The sequence below is a fragment of the Nomia melanderi genome, chromosome 1 (assembly GCF_051020985.1).
Source record: "Nomia melanderi isolate GNS246 chromosome 1, iyNomMela1, whole genome shotgun sequence".
NCBI lineage: Eukaryota > Metazoa > Arthropoda > Insecta > Hymenoptera > Halictidae > Nomia > Nomia melanderi.
Genome location: NC_134999.1, coordinates 17,473,436 through 17,492,210, shown reverse-complemented (window position 1 = coordinate 17,492,210; position 18,775 = coordinate 17,473,436). Strand labels below are relative to the sequence as shown.

At 39.7% G+C, this 18,775-nt stretch overlaps 1 protein-coding gene across 15 annotated transcripts in view; it reads right to left on the bottom strand.

The window, feature by feature from the left end:
• The window catches only part of LOC116429530 (pleckstrin homology domain-containing family G member 5), a 133,271-nt gene that overhangs the window by 5,175 nt on the left and 109,321 nt on the right, over nt 1-18,775 (bottom strand). For all 15 annotated transcript variants that reach the window (XM_076370342.1, XM_076370334.1, XM_076370286.1 and 12 more), the window contains 4 exons: nt 15,547-15,650; nt 11,715-11,851; nt 3,284-3,366; nt 317-596 (listed from right to left, as the gene is read on the bottom strand). In XM_076370342.1, coding sequence (XP_076226457.1) covers nt 317-596; nt 3,284-3,366; nt 11,715-11,851; nt 15,547-15,650 — 604 coding nt within the window. The remainder of the gene's footprint in view (nt 1-316; nt 597-3,283; nt 3,367-11,714; nt 11,852-15,546; nt 15,651-18,775) is intronic.

Genomic DNA, 18,775 nt, shown 5'->3' with positions numbered 1-18,775 from the left:
ATTTAACTTCATTCGTTGAAGACTTTGTAGATTTCAAAGCATATTCGCCCGCAAAGGGTTAATCTTCAGCTAACTGCAATCACAGAAGAGTTGATTCTCGAGATAGAAGAATTACGCACCATCTTCGTTAAGGGCGGAACTCTTGAAAATATGTTGAATAATAAATAAATTGAATATAACTGACATAAGTTGAAATGAACAAAATGGCCCGCATGCAATGTGTTGAGTGTATGTCGGTTGTAAGCACTGCTAGCGTTAATCTTCAGTTAACTGCAATCGCAGAAGAGTTGATTCTCGAGATAGAAGAATTACGCACCATCTTCGTTAAGAGTGAGTTCGTACGGCAGTTGAACGTCCGTCAGTTTCGGCACCCCGTGTTTATTGTACTCGTCCAGGTGTGTGGTGAGAAGGTCGAGCTTGTTGCCCTTCGTGTTCATGAAGAACCCGCTCCAGCGTTGCTTGCTGGTCTTGAATCCCGCAGCCCCAGCGGAACTCCGACCAGACGTGATCGTCGTGCTGCTACTAACCTCGGAGTCGACGCTCGAGTCTTCCGTCGAGACGCTGAAGAAACCGAGACCGCTTCGACCCCGATAACTCTGCGGGCCACAAGTTTCATAAACTTTGCCGATTGTCGGCGGACCTAATTCCCTGAACTCGTAAGGATTAAATGAGGACGTGGCACGAATACCACAGGTTCGCAGCGGAATGAGGATTAGACGTTCACCTCCAAGTAATTAGATCGCTGTCCCTATTAATGACCCTCCCCGTAGACGTCATTCAACGGGACAATCTTAGCGACCTAACTCTCTAAATTAAAAAAGTCCAAGAGTACACGCTACGATTTATCACACTACATCAGGGATTCAATCTGAAACGTTCTTTACATGCTAGGTGTTTCAACTAAGGGAACTTTATATTGATGCGGACAGTGAGATTAATGATTTCCTTGGAAATTAGAGGTGATCGTTAGATGGATATTATACTTTCAGATCGAATGATGTTTAAGATGACTTTTGACTAGACGTTTAAGACACAGGTTGGAACGAGAGGATCCTACAGGACTGGACCACGAATTTTAAGCATTTCTCCGTAACCTTGAAACTTTCTTGAATCTTATCAAACTCTTACTCATTCCCTCTCAATCTTAACATCATAATACAAAGCAAAACGAAGTGAAAGAACGTTGTATAGAATGCTAAAAATTCTCATGATAGTGAACCTGTTGACCCTTTTCACTCTTTTTGCGACTTTCATTCGCTATTTGATTCGATGCACCGAAATTATGAACACTAAATATTCAATTTTGTATTAGGTATCAACACATGAACCTTAGAGATAAATTATTTCCAACCCTTAATTTATGTAAGATCCTTTGTTACTTGCTAACAGTATCATCAATACTTCAACAGAACATGATAAATATTTATAACGAAAAATATTGTCAACAGCGAAGCGTTAATAAAGTCTCATTGATCCCAAGTCCTTAGATTATCTCATCAAAGTCCACATTCCCACGAAGACGTAACGATGACGAAGGGATTCGGCGGGCTCGATGTCAAATTGAAGACAATCATCAGTCAAGCTTCGCGCATACCGTAGTGCCGAGCTCCACCGTCAGGATAATAGATCAATGGGACAGCAATTAGGTGGAAGATCGGCGATGAAGCCGCGCTTATCGTTCCCAGACAACTCATTAGAATTCCGGACGACAGCGTAATAGAAGGATCAGTATCGATCGTCTTTCTCCGCGACATTGTTCGCACCTGACGGATCGTTTCGTAATTTGTCTTCTGGTGGGTCAAGGTTCGGGAACGAACGGTGTCGCGGTATTGTCCGCGATTATCCAGGCCCGTCCCCGCGGGAATCACCGATCGAAGATCAGGCGGCGGATGATGTGTGTCAGCGCGTTCGCGGACAATCAGCCAGGCTCGGCTCGTGATACCGTATCCCGCCGGAAAACGTTCTATAGAAGAGACACCGAGGTCGAGGTATCCGGGAACGGAGCGATTAAGATCAAGTCGCATCCGTGCTAATTAGAATTCCGAGGGAAGATCAGTATAGATTGAAAATAAAGACAATGCGCATCTTTATGCTGGATTGTTCGTATATTAAAAAATATTTGCTTGGTTTATTTGGTCTACTTCAATGGAAATAAATTACTCTTGCAATTATTTAAGGTCAAGTCACATCCGTGCTAATTAGAATTCCGAGGGAAGATTAGTATAGATTGAAAATAAAGACAATGCGAATCTTTATGCTGGCTTGTTCGTATATTAAAGAATATTTGCTTGGTTTATTTGGTGCACTTCAATGGAAATGAATTATTCTTGCAATTATTTAAGGTCAAGTCGCATCCGTGCTAATTAGAATTCCGAGGGAAGATTAATATAGATTGAAAATAAAGACAATGCGAATCTTCATGCTGATGTAGATTTTTGTTGGATTGTTTGTATATTAAAAAATATTTGTTTGATCTATTCTTAGTTTTGTTGCACCTCAATAGAAATACAGTTTTTTTAAAACTGCAATCAGCAGAATTATTTTTCTCTTGATGATTCGTTAGCGAAGCGAGTGATCTTCATTTTTCTGTGAATCTACATCTATTATGCATGTCGAATATTAATAGGAGAAAAATGAAGAAGGTTCGTTTCCGTGTAAGGATTCAATTTCCTTAGCGACCTTTCCACACCGGCTTCTTGAAGATTGAAAATGATAAATGCACAAAATCCGCAGTCTAGTAATGTGACACTGGGTCCTGGGGATGAGGGATGGGAACTGGAAGCACGTCCGACGGTTTGACTGACGTTCCACTAGGGAGAGATTTTTCATCTTTTTGTGTGGACCGTCAAATCGGTGCAACGTCTTCGCTTATGCAAGGTGTTTACTCGAACATGAATTACACGTAAATGGATTGAAATATTAAACCTTTAGGCTTTGAAGGCTGTCGCATTTACTTCGTGAAATTTCATAAGAAAATGAATTCTCGGCAGCAATACGAAGGAACTGCAGTTAAACAGAAACTTTCTTCCGTAGAATTTCAATAAACTGATGCTAAGATAAATCACCGTTTTATATTTAATGCACTCGCAAGTGTACCGAATACCAAAATCCACGGAACAAGCTATCAAAGGTAGCTAACGAAAGTTTCAGGAAAGTTACGAATACCCCTTTCAAAATCAAACTGGACAGCGAAAACGACGAAAGAGCGCGAGAACTATTGACGATACTTGTTGAACGATAACTCGAAAACTCGTTCGAAATAATGAAACACGAAGAATCTTACCCCGCTCGTTGTTTTCCTCAGGGAAACGCTTTGGCCGGCCTTCTGACCCGTCTGCCTTGAATTCGATTTCTCGGCGTCTTTGACTGGAACAGACAAAAGGAATATGGCGGCACGACGAAACCCGAGATTGAAATATCGCTGTTCCCGAGGAAGAAAGTTCTTCCGCGGACCAGTGAATTATCTCGACGGGAATTGCCGGGATCGTTCGTTCCCTTTCCGCGACGCTCACGTTTATTTCCGTTCGACGGCGAACAAAGGAAAGCTGAAGCGTTCCCGAAAGATTACCGATATCACGTGATTTATATTTGCGACTGATAAACAAGCCTGCGAGAATTAGGTGCAGCCTCGACAATGGCGCGTTTAAAGCAACCGAACGATGTAATGTAATGTAAAACTAGAGTAGACGGAAGATGGAATTATTTTCTATTAATTTTTTGATTTATTTAAGCAATCACATGCTACTGCTCTATATTACGAAGGAATGAAATCGTAGAATAACTGGCAATTATAGCGTAACAATATTACTTTATTGTGATGCGAAATGACTTAGATGCTATAACATTCAAATTTCTAAGCCACATTATTACCCATTCAATTCTACATAGCCTTAATTTCTTGAAATCGTCACGCATTTTAACCCTTAGCAGATGGTACTGTAATTTATCAACAACTGCAACTAATTTTTATAGTATTCCTAGTGAAAATGAAAAATGCTATAGCATTTCTTCGATGTATTTTCCTTCTCAGTACAAAATTTGGATGTGTAAAATCTAATAATTTCAGGGTAGTTCCTTCGATTCATTAAAACATTCAATATTACAACTGGTGCAATATTGCCTACAGAGTTCAAAGGGTTAACTCTCGGAGAATTGCATTTTCCTATTTTCACAGCTCATCAAAATTCTTGTCGTTCGCGAACGCGTTAAGTGAAAGTATAGAACAGTAAAGAGACAGAAAAATGAAGTAGAGCGAAACAATTGTTTCTACAATGATCCAATTATTTACCAAGAACGTACGAATGTTCATTTCAACGTCAATTCCGTCGGACCGAGTGAAAGGGCATTCAGTCCGGTTGCTGTAAACGCATCATAACAGGTTTGTTCCTGGCATCGACGTTCGTGACGGTCTGGCGTGGCGTGTCTGAGCGGGAACCGACGTATTCCACTTACGCGCGAGCTTTCTCCTATCTGATGCCGGTTTTTTTCGGGGTACGAGGCTCGAACGTGGCTCCGGGGCGGGAACGCTTTAACCCGGTGTAAGGAGGGGCTATTAAAGCCTGATAACCATCTAAAATACTGCACATTAAACTGTTGCGTGAGCTCCCGTTCCACGGATCAAACGTTTTGCGTCAGAATCCCTTGCGGCCCCGAGGTCAAGCACGTCCAAAATCCTTTATTTTTAGGGTCGCGTGAAATCGGGGCGGGTCTGCGAACGTGTACACAAGTCTAGTTCTATATTTTATTCAACGAATAGACTCGCCTGCCGAATATTTCGGTGCTTTTTTTAGCTGTTGCTCAATGAGTAACCTTTAGATCGACAATTGATACTATGAACTCGCGAAAAGTTCGGATATCTTTAACCCTTCGCGGACGAATGTCGACATTTCGGCGAGATGAAATGTTCATATTTGGAAGACCAAGTCGGAGACAAGTGATTTAATTACTCGAACAGCTACAGATCAGCACGTAGTTTCTTTTTTTTTATTAATTAAGCGATTGATAGATAATTTAGCTTCCATTGAAGGTTTTGTACATTTCTAAAAACCTTCGTCAAAGGGTTAACCTCTCGCTGGAAACCAATTTGAAGATTTGGCAACGTCTCGTAGGAATAATTTTCTTCTTATCTACTTTACACTAATTTTGTTTATTAATAATTCTGTATAGAATGATCTATTTTAACACGTTACGCGCCGGCCCCGCGATAACGTGGGATTTATAGTCTACCGTTTAATTGCTAGTTCTACATTAATGTAACAGTTTAAATATAACACAAATCCAAATTAGAATAACAAAATCGAATTCCTTATTCTTTTTCGCAAGTTACAAATTTCGGTTTGATTGATGGTTAAATATATATTAATATAATCACCGACACTCCCGTTTCTAGTAGCTGAAATTTAGCCGGCGTTCAATGTGTTAAAACGATCTAATACCCATAATACAAAATTTTAGAACAAAATCTCGTAGTACGTCTTTCCAGTGCAAAAGGTTAATGCCATAGATCTAGATAGTTTCGAAGGTTTCGAATTGAAATTACTCATTGCCAAGGAAACAATCGAGGAAAAATATTCACGAGGCTTTCCCAATAGGCTGTAGATGTTTTTATCAGAAAGAGGAAGCTTTTTCTTGTAGAGGAACCCTCTCGAGCGTTGCAGTTGCCAATTAATCAGGTAGAATGTGCCCTGTTGCGCGATGACAGGCAGCTGCTAGCCTTTCAGACATTTAATAACGTTCTTGAATGAGGGTAAGACCGTGTTTGCGGCGTTCAAGCAGCACGTGTACACGAAGGCGGGCCGCGCGGTTCTTTCGCTTTCAGTTTGTGCCCGTTTCTCCAAGGGCGCAGCGGGAATTAATGAACTCACGGAATTACAGCCCTCCGCAGGCGCCGTTCGGCTCGCGTTCATTCGCGTGCACATGGCCCACCATATTTTTATTCCCCGTTTAGACCGCGATCCTCGCGCACCGTTGTAAATTGGCTGTTCCCATTAGCATTACCATCCAAATTGCTTCGCGCTGATTCCCGTTACTCGACGATAAACCGCAATCGAATTATTATAGCCTGGAACTTTGCGGAATGAACTATGCAAGGCTTCGAGATCTTTGGCAAGATAACGATCAAAGTTTCACACGATTACTAAAGGCGTTATGAGATTACAATTTACCTTAACCGTTTGGATGATAAACAACTTTTGTGGATATTTACCAAAAATGCGTAAGTGATTGGGTGTGTATGCAAAAAAATTATGAGATCACAAATATTGTGTTATTACAAGAAAATATCAAAAAATAACATTTATTCAGATAAATTTACTCTGATTTATTTCTTGAAAAACACAGTAAGAAAATTATAATTGCACAACACAAGAAGACTCAGCACTCAAACGGTTAACAATGAACTTTGATTTTCATTTTTTTAAAGTATTAATCAAGCTTATTATTCTTAAAAGATTCTCGATTCAAAGAAAACAGATGAAACATCTATCAATAGACAGAAGTATACACGATTACGTTTGAAAGCGTAATAATGATTTTTAGATCAACAGAACCGCGATCTTCCTGAGATTACTATATTAATTAAACAGTATTAACACTAGAACTACCAGATGATTCCTGATTCCTTTTTATACAATTACTAAGAAGGTACAGGTTTCTCTGAGAAATCACTAAAGAAGCTGATGTAGTACTACCTACACTGAAATACAAACCGCTTGAAATCTTAATAAACACAGTTATTTTATAAAGAAACTTGGAAAAGTCAGTTTAACCTATTTGCATCATAAGCGCATATATGCGCGCCACTGTTGTGTAATTTGTATATCAGAGAAAAAAAGGAAAGATACATAATATGAGTGCAATAATTACCGTGTAGCTATATAGGTTCTTAATTTTTTATACATTTCTAACCATTTCCATTTTGATGCAGTTGAAACATTTGTGAGGGTGAGGAACAATTTTCCACTTTTTCGTATACAAATGAGTTAACTGTTTGGTAGTTCTAGCGTTAAGCTTCGCACAACCAGCAATCGGTTCTTCGAGGTATATTCTCCGTTACAGAGACCATCAGACTGATTCCAGGTCGCGATATCGACTGGAACAGTCTGGTACAGGCAGACATAAATCGGCGTCGTTTCCGAAATCGATTTTCCCGTGTCAGGCGAACGTCGACGCGGACGGGGACCGGTTGCGGGCCGTTTTTTGCCGCGCTACGGGGGGCGCCGGTTAAAATCTGCTCCGGGATTAGCGAGCAACTGACGCGTTTATGGCTCGGAGATTACAGTGTTCCCGATGGATTGATATTTGCAAGGGCGGCCGCCTGTTTTTCCCTTTCTTTAATTGCAGCCGTTATTTATACGCGACAAACAAAATGACAGGCAAAGCGAGCGTCGATAAATATCGAGTTTATGGTGCGCGAGATACGACAGGATTTTGATTCCATTAAAACGGGAGTCCAGACGATTTTATCGCGTTCGACGAGTAGCGTGTGCCAGTCATGATCAGGCCGGATCACCGAATCAAGCGAGAATACGCAATACGCGGGAGTAGTAATTAGTTGAACGAACTTCGGTCACTTTATCTAAATTATATTGTCAAGAGCAGGAGACAAGATTCCGTCGCGAGATTTAAGTAGTCTGGCCCGATCACGCGCAGACCAGACGATGACCGAGGCTCGTATTTGAAGATGCTTATCGGTGATTTATGCTTTTACGGCGGAAGGTCTTCTGACACGATAAGTCACGTATTTCATGTAATGTCATAAGCATCACCTTTGCATGACCTAGATTATCGCGGGCGGAATTTAATCGAGCGCACGCAGTACGTAGAATATAGACCGGCACCGTGTGAACCTATGAATTAATTGAGACGTGTAATTTCTGAGCGCGAGATCTCAGGGCGCGGAATATGCAATGAACCGTGTACAATCAACAATTTTTCTGTTGTAGAATTGAGAATCGTAGAAAAGATTCTGTTTCTATTATTTTGTGAATGTTTACTTTATTAATTGTTCCGTTCATTGAGGATGACGATTAACTTTGTCTAAATTAAACAAAAAAATTTGGTTTTGAGAGGTGTAATTCTTGAGCGCGTAGGACCTCAGAACTCATAACAATTTATCTATAGCAAAATGAAAAATTATAGGAAATATTCTTCTTCTATTATTTCATGAATGTTTAATCTACTAATTATCCCGTTGATTAAGTATAACAATTAGTTTCGTCCAGATCGAACAAACAATTTTCTCTCGACATTTTGGGACCTTGTATAGGTTGCCAATTCCAGATTTCCGTAAGCGGTATTGACAAACATTCCGCGTTACGCTGGCCCCGCAAGAAACGCCGCCAAACATCTCCAATTATTCGGGGTTAAACAGCCCAACCGCCGTCGGTGTTTACCGTGGTATATTGCCGCGAAATCGTCAACAGCCCAGGCAAGACAAACGGGAACTAAGCTCATCGCTGGACTCGCTTGAATTGCGTCAATAGGAAACGAAAACTTCACCGCGGAACGGCTTTCGTGGCCGGAACTTTAAGTACCATGACCCCGATATGGTCAGCCGGAGTGACAAAGCAATTTCGGAGTTCAAGATTCATATCGGCGCCATTTGCTTTCAACAACGACGACGCGAATCGGGCCGGGAACGCGTCTGGATAGATTCGCCTTCATCCGGAATCGTGAACACTAACATTAACGCTAGGTTTACGGGCATTTATTGTACACATCATTCTATTATTCCTAAAAGAATTGATGCTCGTTTATTTAGATTATGGAAACTGGTGATTTGATAGTAGGTAATTGAGGTACATGTCAGTGTGATCGCATCAATCAAAATCGATGTAAACATTTACAAAATAATATTTCTAAAATCCAATGTGTCAATTTGACGCGTTTCGTAAACCTAGTGTTGACATAGTGATCCTTGTTTTCAGTTGAATTCAACCATAGGTTCGAGTGAACCTTTCTCAAACTATAATTTCACTAGTTGCATCCTGTAATGATCATACATGGAGATACTAAGACTCGAAGTTCGAAAATTCGAGATATCGTGTAGTCCGGCTAACAAGCACACGTGTAAGCTGACGCATGTACGATGACAATAGGTTTGGTATTGATTCCGCTGAAATCATCCCGTAGAAATCCTACAACGGTAACACTATAATCCACCAACTCCTGCTGGATTCAATTAGAGCACAGTCGAGAGTTAAATCTGCTTTGGGTTAATTATTCGAAGATTATGCCTTAGTTGGGTCTCACTTGTTACAGTCTCGACTTCCAATAATCATGCAGGAAAATTAGAATACAAGCTCCTCTGAACTTGAATAAATTTCTAAATGAATTGTATGTCAAGTTCAATCTTGTTCCTGACGAACATCAGCTTCAAGGTCGATTTCAACGCGCGGCAAATTCGATTCCAGCCGGACAACGAATTTCACGCGTACGCGTCGGCTCACCGAGCACGCGGTTTAAGTAGTACGATTCGATTATGCTCAGCCGTGAGCCGGTGTCCGATCAAAAGCACGCTCTCCCGAGAAATCCATTTACCGTCGCGGACTCCCGTGTGTAAATTTATCACCGGCGGCGCACACAGCCGAACGCGATCGGTGTGCTTACGACTCTCGGCGGTATCGATCAAAATGGCCGCGCCGGCACACGGTCCTGTCAACCTCGCATCGACTTCAATTTCCTTTGACGATCGTCGATCTTTGACCGGACCGTGAACCTCGCCATTCGACGGTTAACACTTTGACTGCCACGGCGGTCACCGATGACTGCAGCCTTCAAATGACAGGAAAATAATTATAACTCGGAAGATAATTGATTTCGAATACTAATTTTCCGTAACATAGATTACTAGATGATAGAGTAAGATAAGAGTGTTCGTGTCAAGGTATTAATCATTTTTGCTTTGTATCTTTGCTGTAGAAAGGATAAATACATAAAACACTGATACTTCTCGTGCAGTCAACGTGTTAACCCGTTGCTCTATGGTTTCTTTCTCAATTACGATCAGTACAATTACTCCGTTAACACTAGGTTTACGGGCATTTATTGTACACTTCATTCTGTTATTCCTAAAAGAATTGATGCTCGTTTATATAGATTGTGGAAACTGGAGATTTGATAGTAGGTAATTGGGGTACATATCAGTGTGATCGCACCAATCAAAATCGGCGTAAACATTTACAAAATAATATTTCTAAAATCCAATGTGCGTCAATTTGACGCGTTCCGTAAACCTAGTGTTAACCCTTTGCACTCCAGAAGTTTTTCATTAGAAATACTCAACATTTTTTAATCAAATACCAACGACATTCTTACGAACAGACTTAACGAGAAATCGCACATAAATTAAAGAAAGAGGCTGTTTTATTTTATGTTACATGTCGGTGCATTGTACAAAGTTTAATATTAAATGTCAAACTCTATAATTTTGCTGTGTCAAATCAATTGGCGACTGAGAGGCGCCTATGGAGTGCAAAGGGTTAATAAGAAGCGAGAACTGTTCAACACGTTGAGTGTTGCACGATTTTGCCGAGAGAAATATAAAATGAAGATAATGTAATGTCAACTTATGTAATTGAATTATTAATATTGCAGGTTTATCTCGTTGAATGTCACTGCATTAGGTGGTATTGTAATGTAGAAAAGTTTTCAAATAATCATCGTTTAATCTTTCGAATTTTTTACCAGAATTCTGCTTTTTCAGCGAATTTATATTCTATGTTTATGTTTGTTATAGAATATAATCCTTGAGAACGAGAGAATAATATTCCATTTGAATGCAACAGCATTGAATAATATTTGACGAAAACGTTGAAGCATGAATTATTTCTTTGTAGAAAAATATTTATAAAATGATGGTGTTGATGATTTTAGAGTATCTTTGTTATTAAAATTTGTATTGTATATTGTTATTAAAATTTCCCAGGTCATTTTTGGAACTTTTCTTATACAATACAGACTTTAAATATAAGAAAAGTTCCAAAAACGACCTGGGAAATTTCAACGTATATGTCAAACTCTGTTCTAACCCTCTGCACCAGTTTTTCACTAGAAATATTTTAATATTCGATGATGAGATAAAGACGGTATCTTGTGAAATTAATTTCTCAAATTGCACGGTACGTAGTACAATATTAAATATCAAATTTTATAGTTTTACTGTATGAAATCAATTGCTGAGTTTGAGTCATCTCTCGAGTGCAAAGGGTTAAATCTTCACCGTGATTCTGATATTAGAAAGCAAGGAGTTAACAGGATCATTCGATCCGCTTGGAAACGAGCGCAGCTCCGTTCTCCATTATCCGACTCATCATTTCCGTGTTCGAAAGATGATTGCGTGTCGGCAGGAAGTCGATTACGTCGGTTTCGGCCGGAACAAGCTTGATCCTATCTAGTTATCAGTTTCCCATGAATCATGGACTGCTTCGCGGCGTTTCCGGTATCCGACGCTACAAACGCTGGCAAATGTTGGCTTCGAGTTTCGATTGCTCCGCGGAACGGAGATACGAGAGCGGGAATGCAAATGTTTCTGAAGTTAATTGGCGAAGTTTTCTGATAACAAGTTATTTTTGATCCGATTACACGAGGGAACGCTCGTAGAGGTTACGTGTTCCGGAATGTTTCGAACGGTGACCCATTTTTCGGGGTGTTTCGGCGGTTCGCGTATACTGGCCCGACAGGTTCAGACGTAAGGTTATCGGTTACATAAATACCTGTTATTCTCAGGTGTTTCCCGCCGAGACTCGACGTGTCCGTCGTTTGGATTGGCAACGGCGCCGAGAAACCCTCGTACACTTCGATGCGCGATAAGTCGATACCGCGTTTCTCGCAACTGGTATTCAACGCCTCCCTGGAACAAACGGGAATCTTATGATTATGGATATTATGTTTTACAATAATTCATAAGATGTGTTAGCAATTTGTTAAATTTCACGAATGTTTAGCTTTTCGTTTGTTCAGTACAGAAGATAATGAAAATTCAGAGCTATTTTCCAAAGTAATTAAAACTTTGAATTCTCTCGATGCTTTAATTCACTGTAATCCATTATTATTCTCATTATCAACTTTCTCGATTGCATTAAGTTTCACAAATCTCTGATTTCTGATTCGTCCAATACAGAAAATAGTGAAAATCCAAAGCAACTACCGCAACTCTGAATTCTCTCAACGCTTTAATCCACTCTAATCCATTAGTATTCTCATTATCAACCTTCTCGATTGCATACAATCTCACAAACCCCTATTTCGCGGTTCACCCAATACAGAAAACAATGAAAATCCAAAGCTAACATTTCCCAAAGCAACTACCGCAACTCTAAATTCTCTCAACGCTTTAATTCACTCTAATCCATTAGTGTTCTCATTATCAACCTTCTCGATTGCATTCAATCTCACAAACCCCTATTTCGCGATTCACCCAGTACAGAAAACAATGAAAGTCCAAAGCTAACATTTTCCAAAGTAATTATTACAACTTCGAATTCTCTCGACGCTTTAATTCACTCTAATCCATTATTGCATTCAACTCCCAAATCTCTATTTCTTGATTCACCCAATACAGAAAACAATGAAAATCCAAATTATTCTCCAAAGCAACCACAACATTCAATTCCCTCAACACTTTAATTCACTAATCCATCATGATCCTCATCAACTCTCAATTCCAATTATAAAATACTTCATAATAACCATCAAACATTCCCTCCGCCAATTTTCAAACTCAATCTAACCTCATCGCGCGAAAATTCGATGATCCCGTATCAACTTGCATCGAACTCTTCTCAGAACGGTCCACGAACGAAAAGCCCAGTTATCTCGGCATTTCGAGGCGAATCCGGCGTGTCCCGTGTCTCAGTGTCGGAATCGGCCCTTGGAGCTCCGCTCTTATCGAATAAACACCGAAGCCGCCGAGTCGTCTACATTATTGAGCGAAACTACCGCGGTCGCCGCGCGAGCGAGTTTCCCGGCCGCTGAAAGCGCGTTGTCTGGAATACTCCGCCGCGACCCCGTTCCCGAACAGTTAATATTCCATAATTCCGTGCTGCGTTTCTGGCGACACCGGCCGAAGACAGCCTCCATGCCCGTCCTGCGAGCAAACACGCGAAAACAAGACGCGCGGAAAGCACGCGAGCTTTGGTAAACACCGTTGAACTTTCATCGAATTCCAGTCGAAATTTCTGCAGTTTGATACAGAGACTCGTGTACATATGTACTGTTCCGTCTGTAAGTACGCTGATATTTTCGACGGGGTTCCGATAATGGGTTTTTCCTGTTTCGTTGGTCGGGAATATTTGATAGTGGGTTGCAGCTTTGGGGATTGTTTGCGGTTGCTGGCGGAGTTGGAAATAATTTTCGGTGGATCATATGGGAGCCGTATCGCATGATACTGAGAAACTTGTTACGAGAAAGGTTTATTTGCTTGTGTAGGGACGGTGGCAAGTGTCTCAGAGGTATTTAACATATTGTACGTTAATTTCAGCTATTAACCCTTTGCACTCGGAAGTTTCTCGCTAGAAACGCGTAACATTTCTTCACGAGACAAAGACTATATTCTTTGAACCTAACTCGAAGGAGAATCACAAGTACATTGAAGAACGATGCTATTTTATTACGAGATTTCACGTATTGAGACATTATACAAAGTTCATCATTAAATATCAATGTTTATAATTTTACTGTGTCAGATCAGATGGTGACTCTTAATCACCACTCGATTTGACACAGTAAAAGTATAAAATCTGATATGTGATGTTTACCTTTGTACAATGATTCAATATATGAAATATTGGAACAAAATAGCTTTGTTCCTCAATGTACTTGTGATTTCCCTTTGAGTTAGTCTCAAAGAATATCGTCTTCGTCTTGTAAGAAATGTTAAATATTTTTAATGAGGAACTCCCGAGTGCCAAGGGTTAAAGACGCGAGCGTCGGTGATTATATTGATAGATTTTTAAACGTCAATCAAACCGAAATTTCTAACTTACGAAGTGAATAAGGAATTTGTAACTTTACTTTGGATTCGTGTTACATATATCTAAAATGTTGCATTAACGAAGAATTAGCAATTAAACGATAGAATTTTTCTGTGTTACGATTGTTCGTTAATGGAATATGTATTCCCGCGCAGAGAATAAGGAAGCATGTTTGCGCAGACGGTGTAGCGTGATTATTTAGAAGCAATTATTATGCGACCGCGCGGCAAGTGTCTCAAAGTGCTCGGTGGAGCGTGGCTCCTTTCTGCGAAGGCCATCGGTGAAATTCGCGGCTTTCATCTTGCTCGCCGCGGAATTCCGCGACATTACCAGACGCGGCAGCTATTTGCTACCACGTAAATCGTTTCGAATGAAATTTCCCAGCGTTACGAGTCCCCGTCGACTGCCATGAACCTTTAGGATCCGTCGTTCAATTATTCGTGACGATCGAGTCACCGATAAACAACTTATGAGCTACCAATTATATGTGAACGACCCAGTTTAAGAAGAAGACGAGCGTTGTTTCATAAAGCTCACAATTGTTAAACTTCTATAGTGTTACTATAGTGTGAATAACGAAAGGGTGGATCTCGAGTAATCGAGAGCCAGGAATAAATATATGTATTTGACGCTAGAACTACGTACCAGTCAAAATGACTGGTTTCGTTTTTTTTTGTTTAGCAATTATTGATATCTTCGAAGCATTGAATATACGAAATGATTTTGAAAATAAATAGTTTCATTTGAGTACTATAATGAATGTCTGAAGAAACTGAAAATAATCTATTGTTACAGTTTTTATAGGAATTGCATATTAATCGTATTAAATGCTCGGTAGTTCTAGTGTTAATGAAATAAAGCTAAAACTATGGTCAAAATATAAAATATGGAAACAACACGGACAACACGTAAAAAGTACAACTCAGTGCCACGGAGGCCATCACACGACTCTTCCCGCAACTCTCTTACAGGCTCTCCCAAAAATCATCATCTCCCCCACAAGCATTCTCACTCGCACTCATCACAAACACTCGGATGCACCCCTGGAAAGCTGGCCCTGCAATCTTGGGTCCGCGACGTTGCGCAGGCCACTTTCCCTCGACGGTTTTACATGTCCTTCATTCACACTCATTCTTACATTCACTCTTCTTAACCCTTTGCACTCGAAAGTTTTTCACTGGAAATATTTAACATTTTTCGACAAGATACAGACGACACTGTTCGAAACTAATTTAACGATCATTCACAGATAAATTAAACGACAAAGTAATTTTATTTAAATATTTCCCATAGCAATACAAAGTTTCATTTGAAATACTAAATATTCAATTTTATAATTCTGCTGTATCAAATCAAGTGGTGACTGTGACCTCTCGAGTGCAAAAGGTTAAAAATACCTTAACCTACGCTAAGAATTCTAGATACTACACTTCTAAATGACGTTTTTTGATGGGGATTTCAGTTGCAGTTCACTGTTTATAGAGGTTGCTGTACGCTAATTGGAAATACGGTCGAGAGATATTGGTGGTAATAATAGCTCGTGGAAATTATTGACACGGTTTGTTACACTTACGCCAAACAGGTCCCTTTCGAGGCGGGTAGGAACTCGTCCCGGTCCAGGGAGCCAAATTCCTCTGGTAGATCGAAGCTGACGCTGAAGTACTCGCTGCTAGATACCTGGAACAAGAATTATCTAAAGTGTTCCTTCCATTCTTCTCAATGAAAGATGTCAGCGAGATAAATGTCTGAGAATCGTGCGTTTGTTCAGATAATAAGATAAAATGCGCGATGATCAAGGTTAACATATTGCGCACCGGAAACGAGGCATCTCGATTTTATACAGATACCTTCGTAGCTCTGCTGATTATCATTAATATTTTGTTTAATGAGATCAACTTATATCATATACAATTTTCAATGAGATCAACTTATAAAATTTTCAATGAGCTTAACTTATATCATATACAATTTTCAATGAGATCAACTTACATCATATACAATTTTCAATGGATCAACTTACATCATATACAATTTTCAATGGATCAACTTATATGATATACAATTTTCAATGAAACCAACTTATATATAAAATATTCAAATATCTTACTGTTACTTGATAAACCTTTTAATAATTTGAAAATCATCAGTTCTAATAGTATTTATACTATACTATAATATTATACTATTAGAACTGATGATTTTCAAATTATTAAAAGATTCACCAAGCACCAATAATATATTTGAATATTTTATATACGATATAAGTTGATCAAACATACATTCCAGTTCGTTAAGAATTAACGCAATGTTAGTAATTAAACACTCACACAGTTATGTACCTCGGTAACAGCCGAAGGTAACACAACGAATAAAGAGGAATCAGCGTCGGTTTCCACGAAGCCCGACGTAATATTCCTCTGTGATGCAAAACAGCCGGAAATTACGTTAAGATCGTCTTGCTTTCAATTCGCCCGACCGCGAAATGAATATTGTAACAGGCCTTGAACACTCACGCGAGCACGGTTTCTTACACGGCCGTTCACAGAAGCTGCGGTCGAAGGGAAATCCGCGTAATCTATAAAGGTTCCGCGAGCCATCGGAAAAAAGCCGAGAGCTCCATTAAGATCCATCAGCGTTAATGGGCGCGGTCTGTACCCCAAGAAATCGCGAATACGCAACGACCGCGGCGAAATTGTAAAGAATAATTACATCGCGATAACCCGCCGCGATAAGAACGCCTCGCCGAGCGCGACTTTGCGTCAGCCGTTTCGAAGGGCGACGAGTGTTTCGCTTTTGATAAAACGCGCGCCGAGTAATTAGTTGGAATGCGCGAGATTCGCTGTCGATAACGACGTATCGCGTTCGAAACGGCAGCGCTCGGCGACAATGACTGACGATAAAGCGCGAGGCGATCTTCATTTATGAACGAGTCACGTCGCGCAATCCGAACGGATCACGTCCGTTCGGAACGGCTCTTTGACTGTCACTTAGTTTTACAATCTCCGGTTTTATTGCGCCCCGTGTTTTTTCCATCGTCTTCAACCTGTTACCAGTGTTCTCTCCTTGAACTTTCGAGATTCTACGGCGATCCTCGCCGTACATCGATAACCTTGGTTCGCGATAGTCTAATGAGAAAATTTTAATTAATTTGCTGGAGAAGAGTGGTTAGAGGATTTTGAAGTAGTTGGGGAGATTGAGAATTATATTACTTTATATTTGTTTAATTAGATAGTTATTAACTATCTCGACGTATTATTTCTCTACTAAGTAACAATTACTATCGGCAATTTGGAAGAGAAACAATTTTCCATTCTGCTTTAAGAAATTTAATTTAAGATAATAGATTGGTAATAGTAAAATAGTTTTTTGCTTTGATCCGTAAGCAATGAACAATGATTTTTGTTAAATAAATCTTCACCAGTCTCACTCGTCTATGTAACTTTAGTATTTACTCTACTAAGTAACAATTACTATCGGCAATTTGGAAGAGAAGCAACATTTTCAATTTTGCTTTAAGAATTTTAATTTAATACATTGGTAATAGTGAACTAGTTTTTTGCTTTGATCCGTAAGCAATGAACAATGATTTTTGTTAAATAAATCTTCATCACGAGTCTCACTCGTATGACAGGGGTTAATAAGTCAATTGATATTTCTAATAATTATTTTGTAATAATCAATTTGATATAACTGATGTCTAGTGTATAGTAATTATATTGTAATTTTTGAATAAAATTTGATAAAGTGTTATGAAAAGGGTTTCAATTCAACCCCTGTTCCTTTCGATTATTTAACATGAATGCCATGGGGGTCACCGGTGACCCTCAATCAAATCGACTTTAGTTCGCTGAATTAAACGATGATTATTCGAAAATATTTCTGTATTATCAATAATGCTACCTAACGAGGTGACGTTCAGCTAGATAGACGTGCAATTATAGTAATTCAATCGAATGATATAATATTTGATTTTCCCATTTTGTGTATTTTCCATGAAATCGTGAAATAGTAATTCAATCGAATGATTTAATATTTGATTTTCCCATTTTGTGTATTTTCTATGAAATCGTGAAATAGTAATCAGTCGAATGATTTAATATTTGATTTTCCCATTTTGTGTATTTTCCATGAAATCGTGAAATAGTAATTCAGTCGAATGATTTAATATTTGATTTTTCCCATTTTGTGTATTTTCCATGAAATCGTGCGGCATTCAACCTGTTAAAATAATTTCAATTCGCCACAATGATCTGCCTTCGAGAAGTTATAAATTGCGAGTCGCATAGAGCAGTTTCAGCAACTGTCGTACATAGTCTATGCTGTCGGGAACAATAGGGAAGCGGAACTATACCCATTTGCCAGTAGAATCCCATATATATGGGCGGACAAGTAGAGTAGGTCCGTAAGTGGCCGGCCCAGTAGAATAGCCGCGGCCGTAACAAGGCGAGCGGTGTGGCGCCGTATAGTCAGCTCGCAAACGACATCACTTCTGTTATAACCATAATTTCTTAACGTGCCACTCGAAACAAGGTAACTACCCGAAAATTCACCCACCGGAGTGGAAAAAAATATTCGGAGTACTGCCAAACTCGATATGGGTCAGCTAATGCAATTTATAGCCGTAAGTTTCTTGCTTACTATTTACGATCTCGGCGCGCCGTGAATTACGCGTTTGTTCCTGAAGCATTAATGAAACCTACGGACCGTATAAACTTCACAAGGGCCGACTAACTTTAGCTTGGCTGCCATTCAATTTTTCATAACGGATGTAAACGTTTCGGCAGACGTTCGGGGAGCAATGC